This window comes from Olea europaea, unplaced genomic scaffold (assembly GCF_002742605.1).
Source record: "Olea europaea var. sylvestris unplaced genomic scaffold, O_europaea_v1 scaffold1287, whole genome shotgun sequence".
Taxonomy (NCBI): Eukaryota; Viridiplantae; Streptophyta; class Magnoliopsida; order Lamiales; family Oleaceae; genus Olea; species Olea europaea.
The window spans coordinates 183,591-210,494 of NW_019230327.1; the positions used below are offsets into that span (position 1 = coordinate 183,591).

Here is a 26,904-nt window from a genome sequence, read left to right on the forward strand (position 1 = left end):
TTTTAGTCAAATAGTAGTTAAAGAAAAATTGAATTAAGTGCTAAAAAATAGTTCTTGTGGGATCAACAATTCGGACTCTTAGGTCCACTATTACTTGTTACGGGTGCGAAACAAAATTTTACAACAGTGTCAGAGCAAGGTTACTCATTTTCTTAGACTTCACAATCTAGAGTAAATGGCTAACCAAATGTTTCAATCTCTTGAAGGTAACTCTACCAACCGACCTTCCTTCTTTGATGGAACATATTACAATTATTGGAAGGTTAGATTGATGATTTATATTCAATCCATAGATTACAACATTTGGGAAGTGATTGAATATGGGCCCTATAAACCTTCTAAGACTATTAAGATAGATGGCCAACCCGACCAAGTCATTTCCAAACCTAGGGAAGAATATGATGAAGAAAATAATAGAAAATTATCCTTAATTGCAAAAGTTAAGAATCTTCTTTATTGTGCATTAGACAAAAATGAATTCAATCACATTAGCACATGTGACTCCGCATATGATATTTGGCATGCATTAGAAGTCAATCATGTAGGCAATAGCAAAGTCGAAGAAACAAAGATTAATCTCTTAGTTAAGGGGTTTGAAAATTTCTTCATGAAACAAAATGAACATATTATTGAGATGATTACTCGCTTTATCGATATTGCAAATGGTTTCAAAGGTTTTGATCACAAATTTACTAACGGTGAATTGTAAGTAAAATGCTTAGGTCATTATCGGAAGATTGGAGCCCATTGAAAATGTTGATAGAAAACACCAAAGACATCAACACATATCTATTGGAAGAACTATATGAAATACTAATGACCTATGAAATCAAAGAAAAGACAAGAAAAAGCAAAGAGGAATACAAAGAGTCTTCAAGACGCCAAATTGCTCTCAAATCGACAATTGATGAGGTACGTCTAGTGAAAATTCAAGTGATGAAGAATTGGATGATTTAGTTCTTGTTAAGAAATGGAAAAACTTTCGAAACAATCGAAAATTTCAAAAGACGGAAGAAAAGGAAGAAGAGAAGAACAAAAAAATCATTTGCTATGATTGTGACAAACCCGGACACAAAAGAACCGAATGTCCTAACAAGAAGAAAAATTTCAACAAGAAGGTACTGCAAGCCACATGGGATGATAATGACGACGATAATCAAAATGAAAATAGTGATCAAGACGAAATTGCCAACGTGTGCTTCATGGCTATTGAGGAAGAGGTAAGCCCTATAGAAAAATTTTCATTTGCAGAATTATCGGCTTGTTATGATGAAATGTTTGAAAATTTTGAAAAATTTGCCAAAAGTCATTCCATGCTCAAAAAGAAAAATACTTTATTAAAAATGAAATAAAGAAACTTTTGGAAAATCAAAAGGAAAATAATAAACATGATTGTTTAATAAAGGAAAATCATCTTCTTAAAGAAAAAGTAGATGATTTAACAAAAATTGTTTACGAATTCACCCAAGGAAAGAAAAATTTCGACTTGATACTTGGGGATCAAAAATGTGTTTTCGACAAAGGAGGTTTGGACTACAAACCATCCTTAAAACAAAAATCTCTTGAGAATATATTTGTTAAATTTTCAAAAACTATTACTTCTAATACTATATGTAATTTTTGCAATAAGATTGGACATGCTGCGTATAATTGACATGCTAAGAAGAGACTATATTTTGAAAATAAGCATAAGTGGATTCAAGAATCCACAAAACTAACTATCAAGGACCCAAATTAATATGGGTACCAAAAATCAAAAATTGAAATTATTTTGTAGGTACCATAAAAAAATCAGAGCAAATGGTTCTTGGATAGTGGATGTTCAAAACACATGACTGGAGACAAATCATTACTATGTAATTTCAAAAGAAAGATGGAAGTCATGTAACATTTGGAGATAATACCAAAGGAAAAATATTTGGAATCAAAAATATTGGTAACTATAATTCTCCTTCTATTGAAAATGTACTATTGGTATATAACCTTAGACATAATTTACTAAACATTAGTCAATTATGTGACAAATGTTACAACATTAAATTTAATTATTCCAAATGCCAAATTAAGGATACTACATCCAAATAGGTGGTTTTTGTAGGAAGCTAAAATAAAGATATTTATATCATAAATATTGAACATAGAAATGATGAAAAATGTTTACTAAATTTGTAAGAAGATACTTGGCTTTGGCATAGGAGACTAGGACATGTTAGCATGGACCTTCTCCCAAGAATTTCAAAACATTGCCTTGTTAAAGGTTTGCCAAGCTTGAAATTTGATAAAGAAAGAATTTGTGAAGCTTGTCAATTTGGTAACCAAGTAAAAAGTTCTTTCAAACCAAAAATATATTCTTCAACTACAAAACCTTTACAACTTCTCCATATGGATCTTTTTGGACCATCTAGAATCGCAAGTTTAAATGGAAAATATTATGCTTTTGTTATAGTTGATGACTTTTCTAGATACACTTGGGTCATATTTTTGAGCTAAAAAGATGAAGTACTAAAATCATTTAAGAATTTTTGTAAGAAAGTCCAAAATGAAAAATGATATTCTATAATTTCGATTAGAAGTGACCATGGTGGAGAATTTGATAATGTCGCTTTTGATGATTTTTGTAATGAAAATGGATGTGAACATAATTTTTCGACTCCTAGAACTCCTCAACAAAATGGTGTAGTAGAGAGGAAGAATCGCACATTGCAAAAAAATGGCTAGAACCATGCTAAATGAAAACAATCTACCAAAATATTTTTTGGCCGAAACCGTAAACACCACTTGCTACATTGTTAATAGAGTTTTAGTTAGTCGAAAGAAAACTAAAATGCCTTATGAACTTTGGAAAAACAAAATTCCTAATATTAGTTATTTCAAAGTTTTTGGTTGCAAATATTTCATTTTAAACACTAAAAATAATTTGGAAAAATTCGACTCAATATCCGATATATGTATTTTCTTAGGATATTCATCGACTAGCAAAGCTTATAGAGTATTTAACAAAAGAACTTTAGTCGTTGAAAAATCCATACATGTCTCATTTGATGAAACGAACATTCTTGATCGTGAGAAAAGTATTTAATATGATATAGGTTTGGAGAGTTCATTCAAACATATGAATATTCAAGATCAAAATCAAGGAGTTCAAAATGAAAGTCGAGCAAATGATGAAGAAAGCAAAGAAAAATCAACTGAGGCTCAAAATGACTCTACACTACCAAATGAATGGAGATTCGTCCCATCTCATCCAAAGGAATTGATAATAGGTGATCTCTCCAAAGGTATTACTATTAGAAATTATCTTAGGGATCATCTTGGAAGTTGTGCTTTTCTTTCTTAAATTGAACCTAAGAACTTCAAAGAAGCCGAGTTTGATGAATTTTGCGTTCTAACAATGCAAGAAGAGTTAAATCAATTTGAAAGAAATAATGTTTGGAATTTAGTTGCTAGACCAAATAATCAAACCGTGATTGGAACTAAATGGGTATTTAGAAACAAACGAGATGAAGATGGAAACATTGTACATAACAAAGCTAGATTAGTGGCCCAAAGTTACAATCAAGAGGAATGTATAGATTTTGAAGAAACTTTTGCACCGGTAGCTAGATTAGAATCCATTCATATACTTCTTACATTTGCTTGCTACAAAGAATTTACATTATACCAAATGGATGTCAAAAGTGCATTTTTAAATGGATATATTCAAGAAGAGGTATTCGTTAAACAACCTCCGGGTTTCAAAGATCACAAAAATTCAAATCATGTTTTTAAATTTAGAAAAGCACTTTATGGCCTAAAATAAGCTCCTAGAGTTTGGTATGAACGTTTTAGTAAATTTTTTAATTTCAAATGGATTCTTTATTGGAAAGGCCGATACCACACTTTTTTGTGAAAAAATTATAAGAATGACATGCTTATTGTCCAAATTTATGTGGATGATATTATATTTGGTGCCACTAACATATGTCTTTGAGAAGAATTCTCTAAAAGTATGAGCAAGGAATTTGAAATGAGTATGATGGGAGAATTAAAATTCTTCATCAGTTTGCAAATTAAACAAACTTGTAATGGAATCTTCATAAATCAAAGCAAGTATTTGCTAGAGATGCTCAAAAAGTTCGACATAGATGGGCTAAAGCCAATGAACACTCCCATGAGTTCAACAATTAAGCTCGACAAAGATGACCAAGGTACTCCTATTGATGTGACTAAATATCGAGGTATGATCGGATCCCTTCTTTATTTAACCGCTAGTAGACCCGATATTATGTTTAGTGTTTGTCTATGTGCTAGATTTCAATATAATCCTAAATAATCGCACCTCAAAGTCGTTAAAAGAATTTTTAGATATCTTAGTGGAACTAGAACGTTAGGTCTTTGGTATCCAAAGGAACTCATATTGACTTACGAAGCTATTCCGATGTCGATTGGGCCAGTTGCACAATTGATCGTAAGAGCACTAGAGGAACTTGTCATTTTTTAAAATTTGCACTAGTCTCATGGTTTAGTAAAAAACAAAATTTCGTTGCATTATCCACAGCCGAAACCGAATATATTTCTGCCGCTAGCTATTGTGCACAAGTATTATGGACGAAACAAACACTTAAGGATTATCATTTGTCTTTTAATCTTGTACTTATTACATGTGATAACGCCATAAATTTGTCTAAAGATCCTATATTGCACTCACGAACGAAACACATTGAGATTAGACATCATTTTCTTAGAGATCATGCTAAAAAATGTGAGATTGCTTTAGAATTTGTCAGTATAGAAAATCAATTGACCGATATCTTCACTAAACCTCTTGCTCTCGACCGTTTCATACACATTCGTAGAGGTTTATGAATTGTTGATAAAATTGAAATACATAATTGATGTCGTGACCATTTTTGCTCTTTCATTATTAAAAAAAAGGTTTCAGATGAGTATATCTGACTCGTCCGATACATACCGAACGACTATGATGGACCGTCCTCTAAATCATCTGGTTCAACAGAAATTTTTTCTGTTATACCGGACGATTTGGCACATTTGGACGTCCGATAGTCTAAATCTAATTTTTTAAATTGCGAACAAGGTCATTTTCTTCCCACTTTTTTTCCACCTTCTTCATCTCCTTCACACTCTTCTATACTCCACTCCAAATTCCTCATTCAACTCTTCTAATTCTTCAATATTCACGTAACCCACTTCCTTTACCCTTGTTTCCACATCAGAGATTTGAAAAAGGGCAAAATTTCTCTCATTTTCCCAATTTCGTACCCTAACTCTCGTTTTTACATATTTTGCTTCAATTCAAAAAATGTCGAGAACAAAGCAAGCTAGAAAATGGGCAAAAACTACGGAACAACGGCCTCCAACGTCCTCCTCTGACAGAGAAACAGATTTTGAACCCCAAAAGTTGGTGAACCCATTTGAAAGATCTCCCATTCTACTAAGTAAAAATGTTGATTTTTCAGATTTTTCTATTGAAGCACCTGTTTTTCACATTGAATAATTCTTTGAAAAAATGGGGTGGGTTTCGGTGTGTTCGTTAGAAGAAAATGCTTACTCTCAACTCATGAAAATCTTTTACACTAAAATGGCCACACCACGTTCCGATAGTATTTCATACTTAATTAAAAATGTGAGGATCACCATTACTAAAGCTCTTATTTGGGAAATTCTTAGGCTTGAACCATGTGATATGCAAGTTTTTGTTCATAAAGCTCACCCGACCTTAGAAGCTTATAACCCAAGTGACGCATGTCATCGTGCGATAGGGAAAGATTTTGAAAACATCACAAAAATTACTGCAAATCAACTCACCCTACCTTGCAAAGTATTGCAAAATATCATCGCAAATATTATCTTATGTAGAAAAGGACATCGAGATGAAGTTAATTACTTTGATTTGTTCATTCTCGTTGGCCGTAGGTTAGATTTCTCGACAATTGCTTTAGGTCTTATGAAACTTATCCACACTTCTCGTTATTTCAAAACTTTATACCGTGGTACGCTTTTAACAAAAAATTTCAAACACTTCAATGTCTCTCTTGAGGGTGAAGCGGTCATCAAACATTGTCCCACCGATACAATCAATATTCAAACCCTCAAGCGTATGAAAATTTTTAAAACTCAAGGACAATGGGTGGCTTATACTAAAGGGTTTGATCCCGCCTCGGGTCCTTCCACATTACCATTTGAGGATGAAGAAGAAGCCGATGAAGACGTCCCATTACCCTCGCATCCACTGCCAATTGATGCCCTTCATTTTCTTCCCGAGGATTCACTTTTACCAAGGATCAATATAATTTACTCACAGGGCGTCTTGACTCTCTCACGACTTCGGTTGATGGGCTTAGTGGTGTTTTTCAGAATGTCCAGTCACAACAGGCCGCGATCCAGGCTGAGATGCAAGCTCAGCAAAATGCGTTCTATGCTCACTTTTACGTACGTTTTCCTCCACCACCTTCTCCGGAGCCATAGCTTTTAGTTTTATCATTTATCTTATGCATATTTTTGTAATCCCGAACTCATTATGACTCTATCTTTTGGCGTTTTGATTATGAAATTATGAACTTATGTTCCTTATCTTATTTGTCATTTTTTTATTATGCCAAAAGGGGGAAAATTATGTGATATGATATGCATGTTTATGTGATATGATATGCATGTTTATGAAACGATATGCATGATAGGAATGCTTAAGTAAGGGGGAATACACATGTAAAAGATAGGGGGAATTATTTCTTTACTTATCAAATTTTTTTTAAAATTTTTTGGTTTCCTTACTTATTAAATCTCCATCGTCTCTTGTTTGTCATAATCAAAAATAAGGAAATTGTTGACCTACGATTGACTTCTCGTTTTGATTATAACAAACAAATTTTGATTGAACAATTGTATTTGAGTGATTATAGAAGTTTATGAAAAGCGTGAACAAAAGGATGCTTTCGGAGCTTTCGCAAAATTGGACAAAGTAGAAACTGAGCTACACATAAAAACAACGAGCACTTCATCAAGTCAAACAAAGAAGAAATTAGATTTAGATATCTTGATTTCAAATGTTAAGGTAAAATATTTTAGTATTTGGCATATACGTCATTTGAAGCTCAAAAACATTTTTTCGCGCGACAAACACGATTTTTGCATAAAGAATTTTTCTTGAAAGCATGAACCTATTATATACTTTAAGAAATGTTAAAAAGTCCGTATAACATGTTAGAAACTTCCTTCACAAGATTACATCTTGTTAAAATATTTAAAGAAGGAAAATTTCTAAACATTTCTAAACACGAGCTGACCTAGAGGATGTATCCGATAGCTAGAGAACGCATCCGGTAGGTCTAGCGGACGTCCAGTATGACAGGTTTGTCCAACAGTCAAAAAATTGAACGTTTTGACTTCTAAACAAAAAAAAGGTTATTTGACCGTCCGATAAGCTAGCGGACGTCTGGTATCCTCATCCCATAGACTTTTGACTGTTTTGCTGCTGTAAATACCAGATCATTTTGCATTCAAAGTAAGACTTTTATAAGCATTTAAAGTGAGATATTACTAATCTATCTACTCAATCATCTTTTAATATATATATTTCTTCAACTCATTTATATTAGAAAAACCTTTGATTGATTCAACATTTGGAAATCATTTTTATCGAAGTTTTTCTTATCCAACACTTGAACTTCAATCATTGCTATCTACTAAAGTGTTAGCCATCTTCTCTTGTTGTACTCAACTTCAATTATATCATTCATTGCAAGAGAAGTCTTTACTTGTATACTTCTTATTTTCAAACGTGCGGATCGAGTTGAAGTCCCGAAAATTTCAACATTGTAAATGAACGGTGCACATTGTTTGTAAGTCACCGAAAGCGTTGTAAGAAGGTTGGATTGCACTATAAGTCAATCAATATAGTGAAAAGGTCTTATTCGTATCAGAGAGTTTGATAACGGGGACGTAGATCATTGTATTGGATCGAACCTCCATATCATATCATTTGACTTTTCTTCCCATTTACTTATCCTTGTTTTTATTTATTACTTGTGAATTTATCTTAATCTTCGTTCCTTTTCATATTTGACTAATTGCTACATTTAAGTAAGTATTAATTGTATACTTAAAACTATTTTCGAAAAAGTTATTATAACCAATCTACCCTCTCTCTTGGTTAGTTAGTCTTGGGTCTTCAAGAATTACTACAACAGCAAGTTAGTTATAGCAATGGCCAAGAATCCTATATTTTACCACAGAATCAAACACATTTGTATCAAGTATCACTTCATTAGAGAAGCAAAAGCAAACAAAGAAATATAATTCAAACACCGCAAGACTAAAGAACAATTAGCAGATATATTCACGAAGATACTACCACGAGCATAGTTCGAAGTATTACGAGAAATGATTGTAGTTACTGAAATAATTATCAAGGACGAGTGATAAAATTAGTGATGCCTATTTCTAGAAGAAACTAGAATGTCATGGGCAGCAAAAAACTAGAAATGAAAGTCTAGAATAAACTAAGCAAAAATATTAAATAAAATAATAAAAAATCAGAACGTTCTAGACATGTATTTCCGACATTTAGTGTTTATGAATAGGTTGTATTGGTTCAAATGCTAGTAGTGATTGGAAGGAAAAAAAAAACTACAGCCATTGTGGGTAATAAAGGCATCCATCCATTGTTAAATCCTATTTCTCAATAAATTAAATTTTCCTCCTACAAATATTTTGTCCTTTAAAATTACTCCCTACTATTTTCTATTCCTAAAAATTATCTCATATAGAGCCTACTGTATCATTTACTCTAAACCCATTTATTTCTTCTCCTCAACATAGAAATCATCATCTTTTATTCAAATTTCATATATCATGAGGATTGGGAATCCAAATCCAATGAAAGCTAGCTTAAAAAAAATGAACAAATACTACCCGTAAATCATTTTTATTTACTTATAATTTAAATAATTTATAAACAACTTCCAAAAATGGCAAGACCGTTGTTCATATACTTCTGTTATTCATAATAACCGATGGCAAGGTGAAATATACCACCCAAATAATATTTATCCTATAAAATTTGTTAAACGATTCCTCTAAGAATTACAGAAATTAAGATAAAATGTGTTCTTTGTTCTTGACTTCTTATATATTACACACAAATAATCTAACTATTAAAGCAAATTTGAATTTTTAGTTTTGTGAAAACTCTTTCAGTCCCAATTCAACAAATAAACAGAGTTTTGGAAAAAAATAATTAAAATATGAACCATTTTAAACATAAATTAAACGACGAGTGACAATTGAACCGCTTGGCTCCATTTCCTTTTTTTTTTCTAAGTTTCTTTTAACGGGCCTAGCTCCATTTCATATAGCTATGTGAGAAAGCAAAAAGGGAAATTTTCATATTTCAAAGATTAAGTATTACTCATTTCAAAACTAAGAAACAAGATTTAAAATTTTAAAAATCAGATACTACTTAAATTTTATTTATGAAATAATTAGTTAAAAATATATTTTATAAATTAAGCCCTTGTTTGAGCCCCATTCTTTTGATAAAAATGAATTTTTGAATAGTGTATTAATGAGAAATGTGTGGTTAAAAAATAAAGAAAAGTTTTAGATTTGTATGTAATATTATTTTATGAAGAATGTATGGTTAAAATGATGTCAAAATATTGTTTAAGAATGAATTTTTCAAAGAATGAGAATCAAACATGGGTTAAATATATTAATGTCACAATTCTTTACAATTTGATCACAACTATCAAATTAATTGATTACAAATTATTTCTGCATCACAAATAAATTTTTTTTATAGAAGGTCACAAATAAAAAAGTTTATAAGTCACAAATTTTTCATTAGTAACAGAATAAAATTTATAGGTCACAATTTTTTCATCAATCATAAATAAAAAATTTATAGGTTGCAATTTATTTATTGATCACATGTTACAAATTTTATAAGGAACAATTTATTACACAGTCACAAATTAAATTTACAAAATTTAGATCACACATTATTTATTTGTAACAATTTTTTTTTATCATTGGTTTCGTATTGCTTATTGGTCATAATCAATCAAATAATTTGTAACACTTCTATCTCTAGCCGCATCATCACCAACACCATCATCGCCACCACAAGTTTATACAAACCAATACCCACTACAAAATACCACCACTACTTTACAACCATCACAATGACAATGACCACAGCCAACAACATTGCCATCGCCTGCGCCATCACGACCACCTACACAGCCTAATAGGCCCACCACATCCAAAATCACTGCACAACCCCCACAACACACCCCAGCTGCACACCACCACCACACGACTAACACTACCAACTACAACGGAATTTAAATCTACATCCACCACCGTTGTCATTTCCACCGCCACTGCCACCACCTCCACGACCACCAATACCAAAATTTCTCTCATAAGTAGTGGCAACAACATCTCCAAACCATGTCTACCATCTCAAACAAATTAACACCTACAACCAACACCACCATCGCTAACGCCATTACCACCACGCCGCCACCAACAATTGCAAAACACAAATCAACAATGGTCTTGGTGCATCTTACTCTTTTTCTACCTCAGCTAGATGAAACTTGAAGCTGCAGTGGCAATCTAAAAAGTGATGATCTGAGATTTGTGAATTGTCGAAAGACAACAAAGAGTGCCGCTGCTCCGGCTGCTTAAGAGGAGAGCCACCGTCCATGCGACGTCTCTACAAATGCAGATCGTTCAACCAAATTAGAGAGGAGATGGGTAGAGAGTTGGATAAAGATATAATATAGAGACAGAAAGTTAGAAGGAAGATAGAATTAGGATTTGTCGACGAGTTGAAGTTTGATTCCCATCGTGTTTTAATTTTATGTTTTTTAAAGATTAAATTATTAAAATTTTTATTATCTTCCCTTTTTTTTTTTTTTTTTTTACATATATATAAAAAAAACTCGTAGAACTTAATTTTGAATCAATGTTAGAAAACCAAATGGAATCGGCCGGTTCAACTGAAAACTCGTGAACCAGCCTCAAAACTGGTTCTATCATCATACATTTACCGAAATTTTGAAAATCGTCAAATATACCATTAAACCGGTTGATTAATCGTAAATTGAAAAACCATATCCGATTTTTTCGAATAAAATGATTTTATATTCTTTACAAAATTTTTAACTATCTTGATGACTCACCTGTTTTACTAGCAAGCCCAATAATGATTCTTGCCATCACGATGCTCCTCTTCCACTTCTATTGACCTTTGACGTGGGATAAGGTAAAAGCCAATTTCAATTCTAGATATTAATATTTTATTTTTTTGTTTCCATTAACAAATTATAGTCGTCAAGTTGAACAAAGTGAATTATGTTGTACATATTAATTATTAGTTTTTCAAGTTATAAAATAAATTAAAACAATAAATTTAATTAAGAAAAATATGGACATTTAATTACTTTAAATTAGAAAACTAAAATTAAAAAATCTATTGTTGTTATAATGTTATACATTTTATGTGTATAGTTATTTATTTAATTTGACATCCAATTCGATACTGATTCATTCCGTATTCGAATTTTTGACCCTTGTCCCTCGAACCTCTTTCCTTTTTCGGGTCGATACTGAGGTTTTTAAAATATTGTTTTGAATCGAGAAATTCCCTTGTTTTTTAAATTAAGGTCATGTTTGATTGGCATGGAATTCCAAGGAAGATGAAATTTGCATATTTTCCTTGAATTTGAATTCTCACCAATAATTTCCGGCTATTGTAGCTTTTTTTCCATTTTCTTTGACAATGAAAACAAATTTTAAAAATTATTGTAAAAAAGTATTTCCCTTCAATTAACAATTTTCATGTAAAACAAAGTCAAATGGATATAAAAAGTACTTTTATTTCAACGAATTCCACGTGAAAAATTATACTAATCAAATATAATAATTTACAATTATCAAGAAAATAATTTCTAAACAATTCAATTAATTGAAATTAATTTTCTTCCTTATTTGCAATCAAACGAATTTAACAGTCAATTAAAACCTGACAAGTGTATATCTGGAAGAAATTCTGCATCGTAACTCATGTTACAACAAAGGGTTTCATTTCACAATTTTTAAAATCCCCTTTCCAAGCCAAAAACCCTAGAGAGCTCAGTCGAAAATCAAAGGGAGAACCCACAGCACTTCCTCTTGGGTTAATTTATACCCGTAAGTTTAATCGTTCTTAATTCTACTTTGAATTCTGTGTGATTGGTGTGAATCTCTTAATATTTTCTGCATTCATTTGGTAACTCCGGGCGTTAAACGTCTCTGTCAATCAATGTAGAGTTGTTATGTTTTCTGTTTCAATTGAAACATCATCAGGAAATAGTTTGTTGATAGCAGCAGAAGACGCAAGATATGTCTCTGTATTTTTAACATTTGGAAAATACCGTTTGTGAGTAATAATAAGAATAAATTGAAGTTTAGTTCATAAAAAGGTGTACAGTTTTTGTTTAAATTTTATTCCAGTAGCTGCAAGAATCGATAGTAGTTTAATGCTGAAGCTAGTTGTGCTGGTGGAATTTCTGGCAAGAAATTATTTACTTTTTGTGATGAGAAGAAAATCCTGTAATTATGTTATAGGAACATTTAAAATGTTCAAATTTGGTAAATTACACGCGGAAGACATATTTTTGGAATATATTTGTTGAGTCTACTTTTGGGAAACAAAATATTGTTTATTTTGACATGTGTTGAATGGTCACGGACGCTAAGTCTTCTGAAGAAATGTTTGAAAGATTTTATATGATATTTGTGTACCATGAAGCAAAGTGCCCTATCAGAAGCCTTTTTCAGAATAGAGCAATCTGTATAAGATTTTATTTAATGGAACATGAGAGAGTGAGGTGAACCACATAGATGGGTTTTGTTACCTATTCAAATTTATCATGTACTTGTGATTTTAGCACACAAGGAATCCCATTATGGAATGCCTCTAATATTTAATGGTTCTCGCATTGAGTATCTTCTGATGTGCTTGGATAATTCATAAATACTCTCCATTTTTCCATTTTTAGCTGTCGGTTTCAGAGAGTTCCAACTTGAAAGCTCTTGATAAGATGTGGTTTACCATTAATACTAAATGATTCAGGTCTTGGACTTGTAAAATAAATTTTTAATGTCATTTTAAGTTAGATAATACAGAAAATTTTCATTGTTAACCTCTACTTTTTCTCATAATAATAAACTTACTAGTGTGTCCTTGCACTTTTAGGGATTTGCCCTCTAATAGTGAACTTATTCCTTGGCCCAGTGGTATTTTAATACTGCTACATATGAGGCATTTGATGAGTATGTCATTCTCATTACTCTCATATGTACGTTGTTTGCATTTTTGTAACTATATAACAATATGAAATTAAGTATCCTGCGCTGTATATTTCACTTACTATAGCATTTCTGGCCGCAATGTGATTGTATGCTTTATCAGGTTTTTTGGTTGTTTGCTTGTTGATTCCCAGCAGTAGGAATTCTTTGCAAAAATCAGCATTCTGTTGTTCAGATTCTGTAAACATGTCAGTTCAATTGATGCCTGTAAAGAGATCATATGATCGAAATCCTAGAGAGTTAAATGGTAGAGGGAAATGGCAAAAATCAACAGCTTTTGGTGCAGATAATTCTGCATTGAGAGGATCCCCTGCTAAAAATGTTATACGTTTACTCTGTCCAGCTTCCAAGATTGGTGCTGTAATTGGAAAAGGTGGGGGCATTATATCTCAAATACGTCAGGAAACGGGGGCAAAGGTCCAGATTGAGGATACTTTTCCTGGATGTGATGAAAGAGTCATTGTTATTGTAGGGTCAGATAAGGAAAATGAAGTTGGCAGTGGACATGGCAAGGCAGATGGTGAGGAGAATATCATCACTGGAAAGGGTGATGAGGGTAATGACACAGATGAGCATGGAGAAAATGATGAAGATAAGCAGTCCGTTCTAGTTGAGGATGCTCAGTCAGAAAATGTAGTTTCGTCTGTTCACAAAGCTCTGTTACTTGTGTTTGAAAGGATCATTGATGGAGAATCAAAGATGGATGAGCGGGATGAAGGGGGTAATAAGGTTCCCTCATCTGTTTTGAGGTTACTTGTGTTCTCCAGTCAGGTGGGGGGCCTTCTTGGGAAAGCTGGTAGTGTAATAAAACAGATGTCTTCTGACAGCGGAGCCCAGATTCGAATCCTTCCGCGGGACAAACTGCCTTCTTGTGCATCTTCTTCAGATGAGCTGGTTCAGGTATCTTGTCATATATTTTTACTTTGCATTTCAACACGTTTGGCTCAAATACGAACACTATAGCTAATGATGCTCTCTGCACTTCAGGTTTGCCTTCTCTGTACCATTTCAGTACTTGTTATCAAGATTGTCAAAGTTGCTTGAAACTAAATTTGGGCAACCGCGATGACACTCTGTTTTATTATTCTTTTTAATTTTTTCCCAGAGAAACCACCAACTTCAATCGTGTGTAATGTGTTGCGGAATTATAATGTTAAAGCTAGGTGCTGACAGGGACCTTCAAACACTGGAGGGCAACTGATTGTTGATGTTAAAATAAGTTATTAAATATTAGGAGCACAATGATTATTTATCTTTTGTACTTTATGCTTTGTTTCTTTCGATATATTTGATTTTTTACTTCCTATAAGTTGGTGGGCCGAGTTTAATTTCAAAAAATCTGGTTCGATGCAGCACAGCTAAAAAAATCCTGTGTGGTTATGGTGTTTGTGCTAGTTTGATAGCTAGCGCCTATTTATTTGTGTACCTAGTTGAATTCCGGACTCAGATATTCAACTCCAGGACATGGCATTTTTGTTCTCTTGATTTGTTTTGCTTTGCATCCAAGACGATTACTTTTAGCAGCAGAAGTTTATTTTATTTAATTTTGAACAATTTTATTGGCAGATTTCTGGAGGACTTGATGCTGTTAAGAAAGCTCTTCAATCAGTTTCCCAGCAACTACTTGAGCATCTTGCTTGTGATCAGGACTCTCTCTCTTCAAACCCCAGTGGTCCCTCATCTTCTTCCTTTGGTCCTTGTACTAGACAGGATACATTTCAATATTCAAAACGTTCTCTCCATGGACATGGGCCACCACATTCTTCTGGATTTCATGGTGTTGAAGCCAGATTTCCTGGCAGGACGAATCCTTCTCCAGGTGTGCTTAGCTTCCGGTTATTGTGTCCGGATGAGAAGGTGCGTGGGGTAATTGGAAAAGGAGGAAGTATAGTCAAGGCAGTTCAACATGAAACCGGCTGTGAGATCAAAGTCGTGGACGCTGTTGCTGATTCAGAGGATCGCATAATTGTCATATCTGGCCCAGCTGTATGGTTTTGAGTCTTCTGAAATTTCATACTAGTTTCCTCTTTTCCACTTTTTATATTGATTCAATGCGGAAATTGTAAAGTTTAGTTCCAATTTTACAGTACCCAGATGAAAGAATATCTGCCCCACAAGATGCTGTACTTCGGGTACAATCAAGAATATTTAGAGCCCCTCCAGAAAGTAAGGAGGAGACATTGAAGGCAAAACTCCTTGTCTCCTCTAATCAAATTGGATGTCTCCTTGGCAAGGGCGGTGCTATTATTGCTGAAATGAGGAAGTCAACTGGTGCTTATATCCGTATACTGGGGAAAGATAAAATCCCAAAATGTGCTTCAGAAAATGAAGAAGTAGTTCAGGTTTGGCTGGATGCTGAAAGTCGTGTTCTTTCATATGGTTTTTTGGAGAGCCAATTTTATTCGTGTTGTTTCTTTACCACTTAATCAAAAGCTTTAACTCTCTGCCCCCTTCCTTATGGCATTTAAGATGAAAGTAAACATAGCACTGGACTCATCTTTGACCTTTTTCTTATTGCTTGACTTATTTGCTTGTGTAGATAAATGGAGAATTTGAAAGAGTTGAAGAAGCTATTTTGCAGATAACTGCAAGGTTGCGAGATCATTATTTGCGTGATGCATTTCCATCTATGCATCACCCTCCTAATCCAGGCTTTCTGGACCAAATACCTCAGTTTCCTTCATTCATGGGAAGGAGCGAGCTTTCACCTTCAGGAATATTCTCTTTAGGGCCATCCTTTCACAAGTTTGATGCTCCTGGTGGCCTGCCACCGCATGGTGGCTTCCACCCACATAATGATCACTCTCCATTTGCACATGATTTTCATAGACCAGGCCTGCCTCACATTTCTGAAAGAGTGCCATCCTCAGCACCATGGGGACCTCAGGTATCTACCTACTAAAGTTAGCAGTTCATGTTTTGATTCTTCCTAGTTCTTTTCTCAAATAATGCCGGGTTTCCCTTTCATTATGTTTGTTTGAAATTTATTTCAACTCTTTGATTGTTAGGAGCATTTCAACATAATTGACAAGTCTCCAATGCTTTTGGTCATTGGTGAAAGTTAGCAGTTCTCATCTTTTGATGTTTTTACAAACTCTTGCACAGGGGGGTATCGAGGACACTGGCCCAATAGACTTCCCGGACTATCGAGCTCCTCAGAGAAGATTCGGTGGTTTTGGAGGGTTTGTCTATTCTAGATTTTTATAAGCAATTATTAGTTTTAGTTTTCATGATTTTTTGATCAAATATTTTTTTCACCATGTAGAGGAAATCATCCAGCTATAATCACCTGCACAACTGTGGAAGTAGTTGTTCCTCGCTCTGTTGTTCCTGCAATCTATGGAGAGGAAGGTGAATGTCTTAGACAAATACGCGAGGTATACTTTTCTGAAACATCCTTTGATTGCCAGACTTATATATTTTGCTGGAAATAGACATTTTCCTTTCAAAACAATTTCTATGTTTTGTACCTTAGATAGGGAAATTTAATTTTCATGGCTTTTTATTTGATTATAGGGGGTCTTGTTGGTATGGCCACTAAATTTATCCTATTACCTCCTGGATTTGGGAAGTATTTTAGTTACTCCCTTTTACAATGTTCCGTTTTAAAACTTTCTGGTCCCTTCTTGGTTAGAGGTGCTAATTTACAGCCACTTCAATAGATAGAGGCCTTATGGTTTATCTCCAGTATTAGCTTTCAAGGCTTCTTTGCATGTCTTGAATTGGACACCTTTTTGGTGGTATCATGGTGGATGTAAACTTTCACACGAAAAGTTGCTTGTAATGCTTCAAAATGCAGTTGCCCTCTTTTGCTTTGCCACTGGAGTTATATGAATTCAGTCTTATTTAAGTTCTGAGGATGTGTATGTTTAATGGAAAAATAATTAGATTGTGCTAGGTTCCCAGTTCTAGGGTTCTAGATTTGGTAAACGGCTTATATTGTGCCTCTTGCATTATTTCTTTTTTAACTTTTAGTTTTTAATTATGAATGTATTAACATACATCTTTGAGTATCCAAGATAGTTTTGTTAATGTGTATTTCAATGGTTGAATTGTGAAGAGAGAAATTTATATTTCATCTTTTTAATTTTACAACCCACGACATCTACTTATAGTATAAGAAAGGAAAGAATAAAAGGAAAATAATAATCCTACAATCTAGAATATTACAATACTTCAACTATGGAAAGAATAAATCATCTAAAAGAAAAATAAATCATCTCCAATCATCTTGCAATTCCAACACTTCCCCTCAAGTTGGATTGTAAATATTGATCATATCCAACTTGAAGATGGAATCATTGAATCTTTGATTAGGTAATCCTTTGGTGAAGATATATGTAGTTTATGCTTGTGTGGGAACATAGGTCACATAGATAGTTCTTTCCTCAATGTTTTCTTTAATAAAGTGTCTGTCCACCTTCACATGTGTAGGTCGGTCATAATGAATTGGATTAAGAGAAATGTTAATCGCTGCTTTATTATCACAATAAAGTTCGAGTGGCAACTCTATTGTAACGTGTAATTCTTCTAAAAGTTTCTTCAACCACAACCCTTCACACATTCCCTGTGCAACAACTCTGAACTAAATTTCAGCACTACTTCTAGCTACTACATTCTGTTTCTTGCTTTTCCAAGTTACTAGATTTTCGGGTACAAATGTACTGTAACTTGTGGTAGATCTCCTATTGTCTCTTGATCCTCCCCAATCTATATCTGTGAAAATCTCAACTTCTTTTCTTTCACCCTTTTTGAAGAGTAGTCCTTTTCCCAGGGAGCCCTTGAGATATCTGAGTATCTTATATACAGCTTCTAGGTTGTTTTCTTTTGGAAAATGCATATGTTGGCTTACTAGATTGACTGCAAATGCGATGTTAGGTCTGATGTATGACAGGTGGATTAGTTTTCCAACCAGTCTGATATCTATCGGTTTCTACCGGATTACCTCCATCTTCAGTTTTCATTCTCACACAAAATTTAACTTGATATTGTTTACTCACATTAGCCTTTTCAAAGTAGCAGAGTCCTTCACTTTTCTTAGCACTGTCAATTGTCTTCCTCGATGAAAGGTCCTGAAAGATACATTCAAATGGAAAAAATTTAGCGCAGCAATTGGAAGTTTTTGTTAACAAGCTTGTAGAATGTAAATTGCATGATAAATTTGGGACGTGAAGAACTGATTCTAAAGTTATAGAATCAAAAATTTTAATACTTTCTTTTCTTGCTACCGTCGATAGGGAACATCAGCAATTTTAACTTTGAGATTACCTGCACGTGGAATATGAAGAAAATAGGTGATAGGAATCAGTCGTGATTAGAAGCTCCAGAGTCAATGATCCAGGGTGCACTAGACTGTGAGGTGGATTTTAAGGCTCTCAAGAAATTACCTCTATTAGCCAGTGAGCTTGATGGATTATTTATGGAGGTTTGACTTGGTGGTTGAAGACTGGCTAACAGTTTGTAAAGTTGCTCAATCTGTTCAAGATTGAAATTGCAACTTGACTCCTTGGATTTTTCTGCTTGATATCCTCGGCTTTTATTTTGTCTCGATTTCCAATTTACTGGTTTTTCGTGCAAATCCTAGCACGTGTATTCTTTATGTCCCGGTTTATGGCAATGTTTACACCATGGTCGTCCTTTTGTTTGTCTTGGGTTAGGTCCGTTTGTTGCTCCTTTTGAATAAGGCCCATGATTTTAGGCCAACTCTCGGGTATTTCACTAATTCATTAAAATTTTGAGGCCCACTTTTTTTAAATCCCTGCCCATTATTTAATTGCCCAACACTGGAAGACCCAATCCATTTTGACGCTAAGGCTGAACCCTCTGTCCCGATTTCAGTCCAACGCACCTCCGATGGCTTTCAACATGATTTTTCCCTGGTTTTCTTCACGTCGTACCTCTGCGAACACTTTCCTCGTCGACAGTAAAGGTTTCCTCCCGAGAATGCGTCCCCTAACGTCGTCAAGATCTCGATTAAGCCTTGCCAAAAATTCAAACACCCGCTCATTTTCCAGCTGCTGCTTGAATCGCGCACTGTATCCTTTACATTCCCATTCTTCCTTAGAGCTCAAGTCAAGTTCTTGCCACAAGGCCGTCATTTCAAGGTAGTATTCGGTGACATCTCGTTCCCCTTGTCTAGTTTGCCAAAGTTTGGTCTTGATTGATTTGGGATGAATTTTCAGAATCTTAGTACGTCTCTTTTACTGCATACCATACGTCCCTTGCTGCTGGTAGGAAAAGATAAGTCTTTCCAATTGATGATTTCATCGAGTTTATTAGTCAAGCAGTCACCATGGAATTCTTTGACCTTTGTTTTTGAAGAAGGGCAGTGTTAGTTGAGGCTAACTTTGGTGTTTCACCGGTGAGGTAACCCAATTTTCCTTTCCTATCAATTATGAGTTTGATTGATTGAGCCCATTCACGAAAATCTTCCCATTTAGTTTTTCAACTGTTAGTTGGAAGGATGAATTTTCTCTCGAGCCTATGGCGGAAGCAGTTTTGGACTCGTTATTGAGAGAGGCTGAGGTTGTGGATCCTCTACTGTTGGCGATGGCTTTTGACATGATTAGGGACCGTTTCACTCTGATACCATGAGAGAAAATGTATATTTCATCTTATTAATTTTACAACTCGCTACATCTACTTATAGTACAAGAAAGGAAAGATTAAAAGGAAAATAATAATCCTACAATCTAGAATATTACAATATTTCAACTATGGAAAGAATAAATCATCTAAAAGGAAAAATAAATCATATCCAATCATCTCAGGATTTCAACAAATTGTCTTAAGTTCAAAGCTGTTAAATATGTAACGACCCAAAAATATTTCTTTGAATCATTAAAACGTATTGTAAAATAAAACTTAACTTCCATATAAATATAACGTTTGTCCTAATTACAATAATTGAAAAAAAAAAGAATTACTAAATCGTAAAAGTAAAATAATAAATTTTTTAATAATATTTTTATTATACCACTAGTGGCCAGTTTCAAGCTTCAATGCCTCGAACTTCAATTATCTAAAACAGGAAAAATCATAAACAATGTCATAAATCCCAATTAGGGAGTCACATAAATCATAATTTATATTTAAAAGACACCGGAATTAAGAACTGTATTTTATTGCTATAATTCTCGTGTGTAGTGCTAGTGAACTTTGGTCCTTTGAACTTACATATATAGGACTCATATCATATTCATAAATTGAATTCCTTATTTGAAGTATGAAAACCGATTCAACATTAACTTATGACTACATTTACATTGTAAATTTGAAGAGGATTGATTAAACATGTATAGAAGAACTTAACCTCAAACAACCATTTATGAACTGTGTAGTGTGGAACAATCATAGTTATACACATATATAGATGCACGTAATTATGGTAATCATATAACTTAAATCAATCAAACATAATTATATGTAATTATACATATATGGACGCAAGTAATTGTAGTAATAGTATATTTGAAATCGGTTAACTTTAATTATATATAATTATAAATAGGCGTACATAATTTTAATAATACTATATTTGAAATTAATGAACCATAATTATATATAATCATATGTGCATAGACGGATGTAATTATAGTGATACTATATTTGAAATCAACCAACCATAATTATATAAAATTATACATATATAAATGTATGTAATTGTAGTAATACTATAATTTATCTAAATCAATTATATACAATATTCATATCCATATAAGGTCCTAATTTTCATTATTAACGATAAAGGATTTTGGGTTTTATAAAATGTATCTTTAATTATTCTATTTCAGATTTCTGATGCAAATATTACCATCAATGGTACAAAGCCTGGAGCGACAGAAACAGTCATCATAATATCTGGGACACCTGAACAGACCAGTGCCGCACAGAGTCTCATTCAAGCATTTGTAATTAGCGAGACTGAAGCAGCTTGATCTTTGATGGAGGTATTTCCCAAGTTTTTTCTGACTGCAAATTAGAATTTTATTGTCTTCACAGAATTGGTTTCAGGCAGGCATTTACTATGAGCATTTTTTGGTTAAGTTTAAAAAGAAAGTTAAGTTACTTTTAGCTTCCAAACATGTTTAAAGATACTTATTTTGAATACTTTGCTGTCAAAATAGGTTACTTATTTTAAACTTTCACCAATTGAAAAACTTATTTATTTTGAAACATACTTATTTACTTAAACTAAACTTACCTATAGGTGAACTTTTTAAGCTTAGTGAAACATTCTGATACTTTTGTCTTGCATGAGTTATATTTTATATTTGAAGGCAAGACTTCAATTTGTCTTGTTGATATTTGCTGATGCAGGTGAAGCTTAAAGTGACTGAAGAATGCAGATTCCTAATTTATTGTATGGTGAGTAACTGCTTAGCATACGCAAATTTTACTAGGAAAAAACTTTAAATTGTACTTTGGATTGCAGAACCCCTTTAGCTTAAATTTGCAATGGGATGGGAAGGGGGAAAAAAATAGTTAATTTTACATTGTGTATTCCCCTCATTGCATGGTCTAGCATATCTATATTTTCTATGATGCAGATGAGCTCTCATTGGCCTGTTTAATTTAGTTTCCTTGTTGGGATTTTGGAAGACATTGGAGGTGTTTCTGCGACATTTCATATATGTTCTCTGTCTTCCAGCATATGGATTCACCAACTGGAACACGTAGGCAGCGCTTTTTACCTGTTTCTTAAGAACGTTTTGGTAATAAAAAATTTGAATAGTCCCAAAAACGCAGAACATAAAATCAGTATCTTCTATATAAAAAAGGGTATAGATACTGTACAAAACAAATCCAGCGTTCATTATATGGATCCATGTGTCATAAAATACTAAAAACACTTGACCAAATAATTTCCAATATTCTTAAGAACAGAGCCCCGCGTGCACTCTTTTTTACATCATTTTGATAATCAAATTAGAAAAATATGAAAATTACTTGTAAATAAGCAAATAAATGAATTCTAATTAGATCTTCAAATAATTTTCTGTACACAAGTTGATAGAGATCCAAATGGAACAGCATCCCCCAAGGGAAAGCAACATTCATTTTTCTTAGTATTAGCTATACTGCAAGACTGAACTTGAAACGCTTAATGAAATTGGTAGCCCTTTTATGATTTTGTTTACTGGCAGTGTACTATGAAGTTGGAAGATTCATTCTCCAATCAAATTATACTACGAGTTATTTCTATTTCATTTTCCCCACTATTCTGTTATTCATTTTCAGTGACTTCATTGCATGTAGTGCATTTATTTATCACGAACTTCATATTTGATGCACGTGCATGTACTGTATGTCCCATTATGTCAATTGAAACAGTGTCATAGGACAAGTCCAATGTACTACCCAACTGTAGGAAAATTTTGGCTTGTGAGTCATAATGGATTGGGAAATTCTTGTGCTTTGGGTTAAAGAATAGTGAAGATCAGGAAAAGTATCCTAATGCCTTGTTTGGTAGGGATTAAAATCAGATTTTTAGTAGATTTTGATAAAAGTTAATGAAACATGTTGAAAAGTTGCGGGTTCCCGTGAAATGCGTGATTAAAATTAATTGTTAATTTTGATTTAGATTAGAATTTTGGTTTTAATCCTTACCAAACAGGGGCCAAGTATAACAATGACTTGAGAAAATTGTTTTTTTGGTTGGTGTTGTGATTCGGAATGAAGTGGCCTAAGATAATGGAGTTTTGTCTTCGGCCCCACAAGGGAAAGGCAAGTTTTCATGGTTATAAATTACTTTGCTAAATATGCAATATCAATTCCTCGTGTCACAACTTTATTGATGGTTTGTTTGAGCCCTATTTTTTAGGTAGATTTTGTAATAGTGATTTTTTGGATAATGTGTGGTTGAAAAATAGGGAGAAGTTCTGGATTTACATGTAAAATTATTTTATTAGGATAATGTGGGTTGAAAAATGAGTTTGGAGAAAAATGAGTTTTTAAAGAGTGAGGCTCAAATAGGGGCTGAATTAAGGACATATCAAGACCTATAGGTTTAAAGTTCCTAATTCTAATAGGAGACTTTTATTGAATTTGGTAATTATACGACTTTGCAAGTTGCAACAGAGGATATGTTTCATAACACCCCAAGTATGAAAACTGATAATTCCATGCCCTTTGGAGATGTTGAGGAAGCCGAACCAGATAGTGTTACATATTATCATCCACAGTTTTGGCAGAATAAAATTGGGTTTGAAAACATTGTGCTTGTGACCAATCTTGGCCTGAAATACTGGACGTTAACATCTCTTCAGCTTCTAACTACGCATTCTCCTCTTAAGCCTCCTTCGCAAATCGACATCCAAAAAATGACTGGAATCTCACTTCGAATATGTCTCAGTTTGAAACTTTTCTTATCTCAACTAGTAATTCACATAAAGAGCTCATTGTACATCAATGGCTAGTAGTAGGAACGGTAAAGCTGCCCTCTCGCTGAAACCACCAACGTTATCTGTTTATAGTCCCAATCATTAGCATGTATCTTCTTGCATTCATTCCAGCCCCTTTCTTGCTCGCATTAATAATGCATTTGCATTTTATTTTAGTTCATCAACATAGCTTGAATAACACTAAAAGGTGATGATTTTATTTCTCAAGTTGAATTAAAATTGAACTTTCGATAGTTTTTCTGTAACATAACGTTCAGTCTCCCTCAACCTAATCATTGTTACTTGTGTTACATGGTAATATTGAAGACGCTGAAAGTAGTTTCTTTGGTGGTATCAGTTCGTTTTTTCTGTAAGCTGAAAGTGCTGAATGATGGTTTCCTTTATGCAACGGAGGTAGTAATTTGGTTCGGAGTTTTGGAGTTAATTCTAATGGTAAGGTTAGAATGTTTCACTTTTGGTCGTTGATACTAATTCTTTCTATTAAACGACTAGGCAGGGGCAAATGCTGACCCAGGTAATTTTTGTTAAAAAGTAAAAAGTGAAATATGATGACTTCATCCTCGCACAAAAGAAGCAAGGACTCACTGAAGGAGATTTTCAATATAATAATTATGAAGGAGATGATCTTTCTGGATTGGCTTGAGTTGATGTAAGCTCTCTGGTGATTCAGTCTGTTGTGTTCGAGTTGTAAAATGTATCTACCGTCTGCATATTTTTGTGATTTTTTACGATCTTCATGATGTAATTCAATTACACCTGGCATGTTTGTTGAGGGGTTTGAAGGTTTGGATATAACTTGGTTAAGTAGCATCAGTCAATTTATTACTAGATTCCAATTCCTGATAGAGTTTTGCTATTTGTACATCCGGGCTTGACACCCCCGATGGCCCACACATAATAAAATAATTACGTGTGGGCCCCCCTCTCTTGTCATGGGGTGTCATCTCGGGTTGACAATCCGGATGTATAAATAGCGAAATTGTTCCTGATAGATTGTGTCGTGGACTTTAAAATTAGCACATTGATATTGATACCAATACCTAGGTCTGTCATATAGGTACTGATATATTGCGCAAGTGTTGGCATCGAGTATTTAATCATGTCAAAAGTTTCTTGTTGCTGCTTCTCTTCTTCATCTCTGTTTCCAACACTTGTTACAATTTTCACAGCCCAATAACCAATTTAGTCCCGAGGTAAGGAATAATTACTTATGCCAAAAGATGCGGTCAATATCCCTATGAACGAACCTTCAATGGCGAAATAGACACAAGTAATATACAGGATCAGCTTACAAAAATGAACGATTCCTTCATAAGCAATTGTTCATAATATCGAATAAGTCGCCCCTAGGGCATATCTCCCAGTGGCAAAGGGGAGGGCGGATAGGGCTCAGTGCGACAGTGTGCAGAGTTCGATTTCCCGTAAGGTGGAATTGACTTTGTTGCAAGCGGGAATTATCATATGGGTTAACAGCCTTGGCCTATCCATGTGCTCTCCACCCTGGCTCCTGGGAGGCACATCCTGCGATTTACCTCCTTCACGATGGCCCAGGACAGGGTCGGTGGGGGCCCTTAAGGTTGGGATTCAACCTTTGAATAAGTCATTTTTGTCTAAGAGTCACAGTGAGCCTCCTCTCCTATTCTTGACTGGCATCAAATTTCTTTTCTTTCTTAAAGAAAGCTGCAAAACATGGGTTAAATTTTCTCTGTCCAGAAAATGTAAGACGGTATCAGTTGTTCCTTTGTCCAAAAAATCGACGTGCTCTTTAATTGCTCCTTTATTCAAATGGGGTACCTTTTTTGATATTTTAATTAAACCAAAGTGGGTAGCATGTGTTGTTTATATATATATATATCCGATGGTAGCATGTCATATTAATAGTGAGAGGGTTTAGTTATATCATGTTGTCATGATTTTATATCCATTGAATTTCAATTGTGCGCATCATTTTCAACCTTTCATGAATTAGCTTAGTGTGTCTTTGTTAGAGCATCTTAAGTAGACTCACCTGCGATTCCCATTCTCTTTATTTTAGAGAATTGGTTCCTTATTTTAGAAGTCCGGTAAATTTTATATGGTTAAAACGTTAATATAAAGAGTGAAATTCTATAATATTAATTTTAGTACCGTCATTTGCTATTTCATAATTTCCCATAAATTTCTTGAAAAATGGCAATGCGAACGATAGAGAAGTAAAGTGAAAAACGAGGGAAAGTAGTGAACGATAATGTTTTATCGAAAAAAAAAAAAATGAAGAAGGAATATACATTGTAAACTTGTACAAAAATGTCTATTCTTAATTTTTAATTATTTTTGAAGACGCTCTTTCTAATAAAAATTATGATGTTTAGAATAAGTAGCATGAAGATGCCTTTAATGCTTTTTGTTCCAAACTTTTGTTTAGTGAGAAATATAATCATTTTCTTAAATTTTAAAAAGAGAAATCAAATAAAAAGATAATATGAAAAAGTCATTTTCTTTAGGGTTGGACAAAACTTTCGAATTGTACCTGAGTCGAATTGGGAGGTTCATCTTAAATTAAATGAACTTGCAGATAAAGCAGTTATATATTTACTATTGTTGTCTACCTTAGTAGTTTTGTTCATGTCAAACTAATGTTCTAGGAAGATATTTAGCTTTTAAATATTTTTATGTGTCAAGATGTAGATTGGCTCATTGAGGTTACATAATGATGCTGTTATTGGTAGTTTATGTTAAGAGATTGTTGAGTAGATAAAATTTAATATATTTTTTGATATACTTTTGATTTGCATGCTCACTTTAAGTTTATTAATTGTGTTATTATTATTTATGTGGTGTGCAGAGATTTGATATTTTGTGGGATGGCTAAATTTTCGGTGAAAGAAATAAACTTTGATATGGGTTAATCATTTTTAATTTTTAATTTTTTTTGTAATAGTCTATAATTTTTTAGAATTGTTGAGATGAATTTTACATTGACATATTGTATTGAATCGTACGCAATATTTCTATTTATTGTAACAACGGAAAACATAATTATATGTGGATTAATTTTGTTTTGTAATTATTATAGGTTTGCTGATAATGAAATAAATAAGCATTTCTTTTAAATGAATATGACATTTTTGATGTGTTTAGATGCCATAAAAAATTACAC

The 26,904-nt window shown here is 33.5% G+C and overlaps 1 protein-coding gene across 13 annotated transcripts; it reads left to right on the forward strand.

Moving 5' to 3' along the window:
- Positions 1–12,053: 12,053 nt before the first annotated feature.
- On the forward strand, positions 12,054–26,811 carry LOC111374768 (KH domain-containing protein HEN4-like). Of its 13 annotated transcripts, none has more exons than XR_002699202.1 (11): positions 12,060–12,201; positions 13,466–14,262; positions 14,929–15,348; positions 15,450–15,704; positions 15,902–16,249; positions 16,468–16,544; positions 16,628–16,739; positions 21,156–21,311; positions 21,682–21,729; positions 24,810–24,958; positions 26,590–26,811. XR_002699202.1 is itself a non-coding variant. In XM_022997503.1 (9 exons), the coding sequence occupies exons 2-8, from the start codon at positions 13,549–13,551 to the stop codon at positions 21,297–21,299; spliced, it is 2,070 nt and encodes a 689-aa protein (XP_022853271.1). In that variant the 5' UTR covers positions 12,060–12,201; positions 13,466–13,548; the 3' UTR covers positions 21,300–21,311; positions 21,682–24,583. The 13 variants fall into 13 exon arrangements, 2 of the variants coding, with proteins under 2 accessions (XP_022853271.1, XP_022853272.1); XR_002699195.1 differs by lacking the exons at positions 24,810–24,958; positions 26,590–26,811 and adding exons at positions 21,912–24,158; positions 24,258–24,593; XR_002699192.1 differs by lacking the exons at positions 24,810–24,958; positions 26,590–26,811 and adding exons at positions 24,072–24,158; positions 24,258–24,593.
- The last annotated feature ends 93 nt before the right edge of the window (positions 26,812–26,904 follow it).

Excerpts from the sequence above, each read along its gene's own strand:
- LOC111374768 (XM_022997503.1), top strand. The coding sequence starts at position 13,549 with ATGTCAGTTCAATTGATGCCTGTAAAGAGATCATATGATCGAAATCCT. Across the intron at positions 15,705-15,901 it reads AAAATGAAGAAGTAGTTCAG|ATAAATGGAGAATTTGAAAG; the intron begins GTTTGGCTGGAT and ends TTGCTTGTGTAG. Across the intron at positions 16,250-16,467 it reads CAGCACCATGGGGACCTCAG|GGGGGTATCGAGGACACTGG; the intron begins GTATCTACCTAC and ends ACTCTTGCACAG.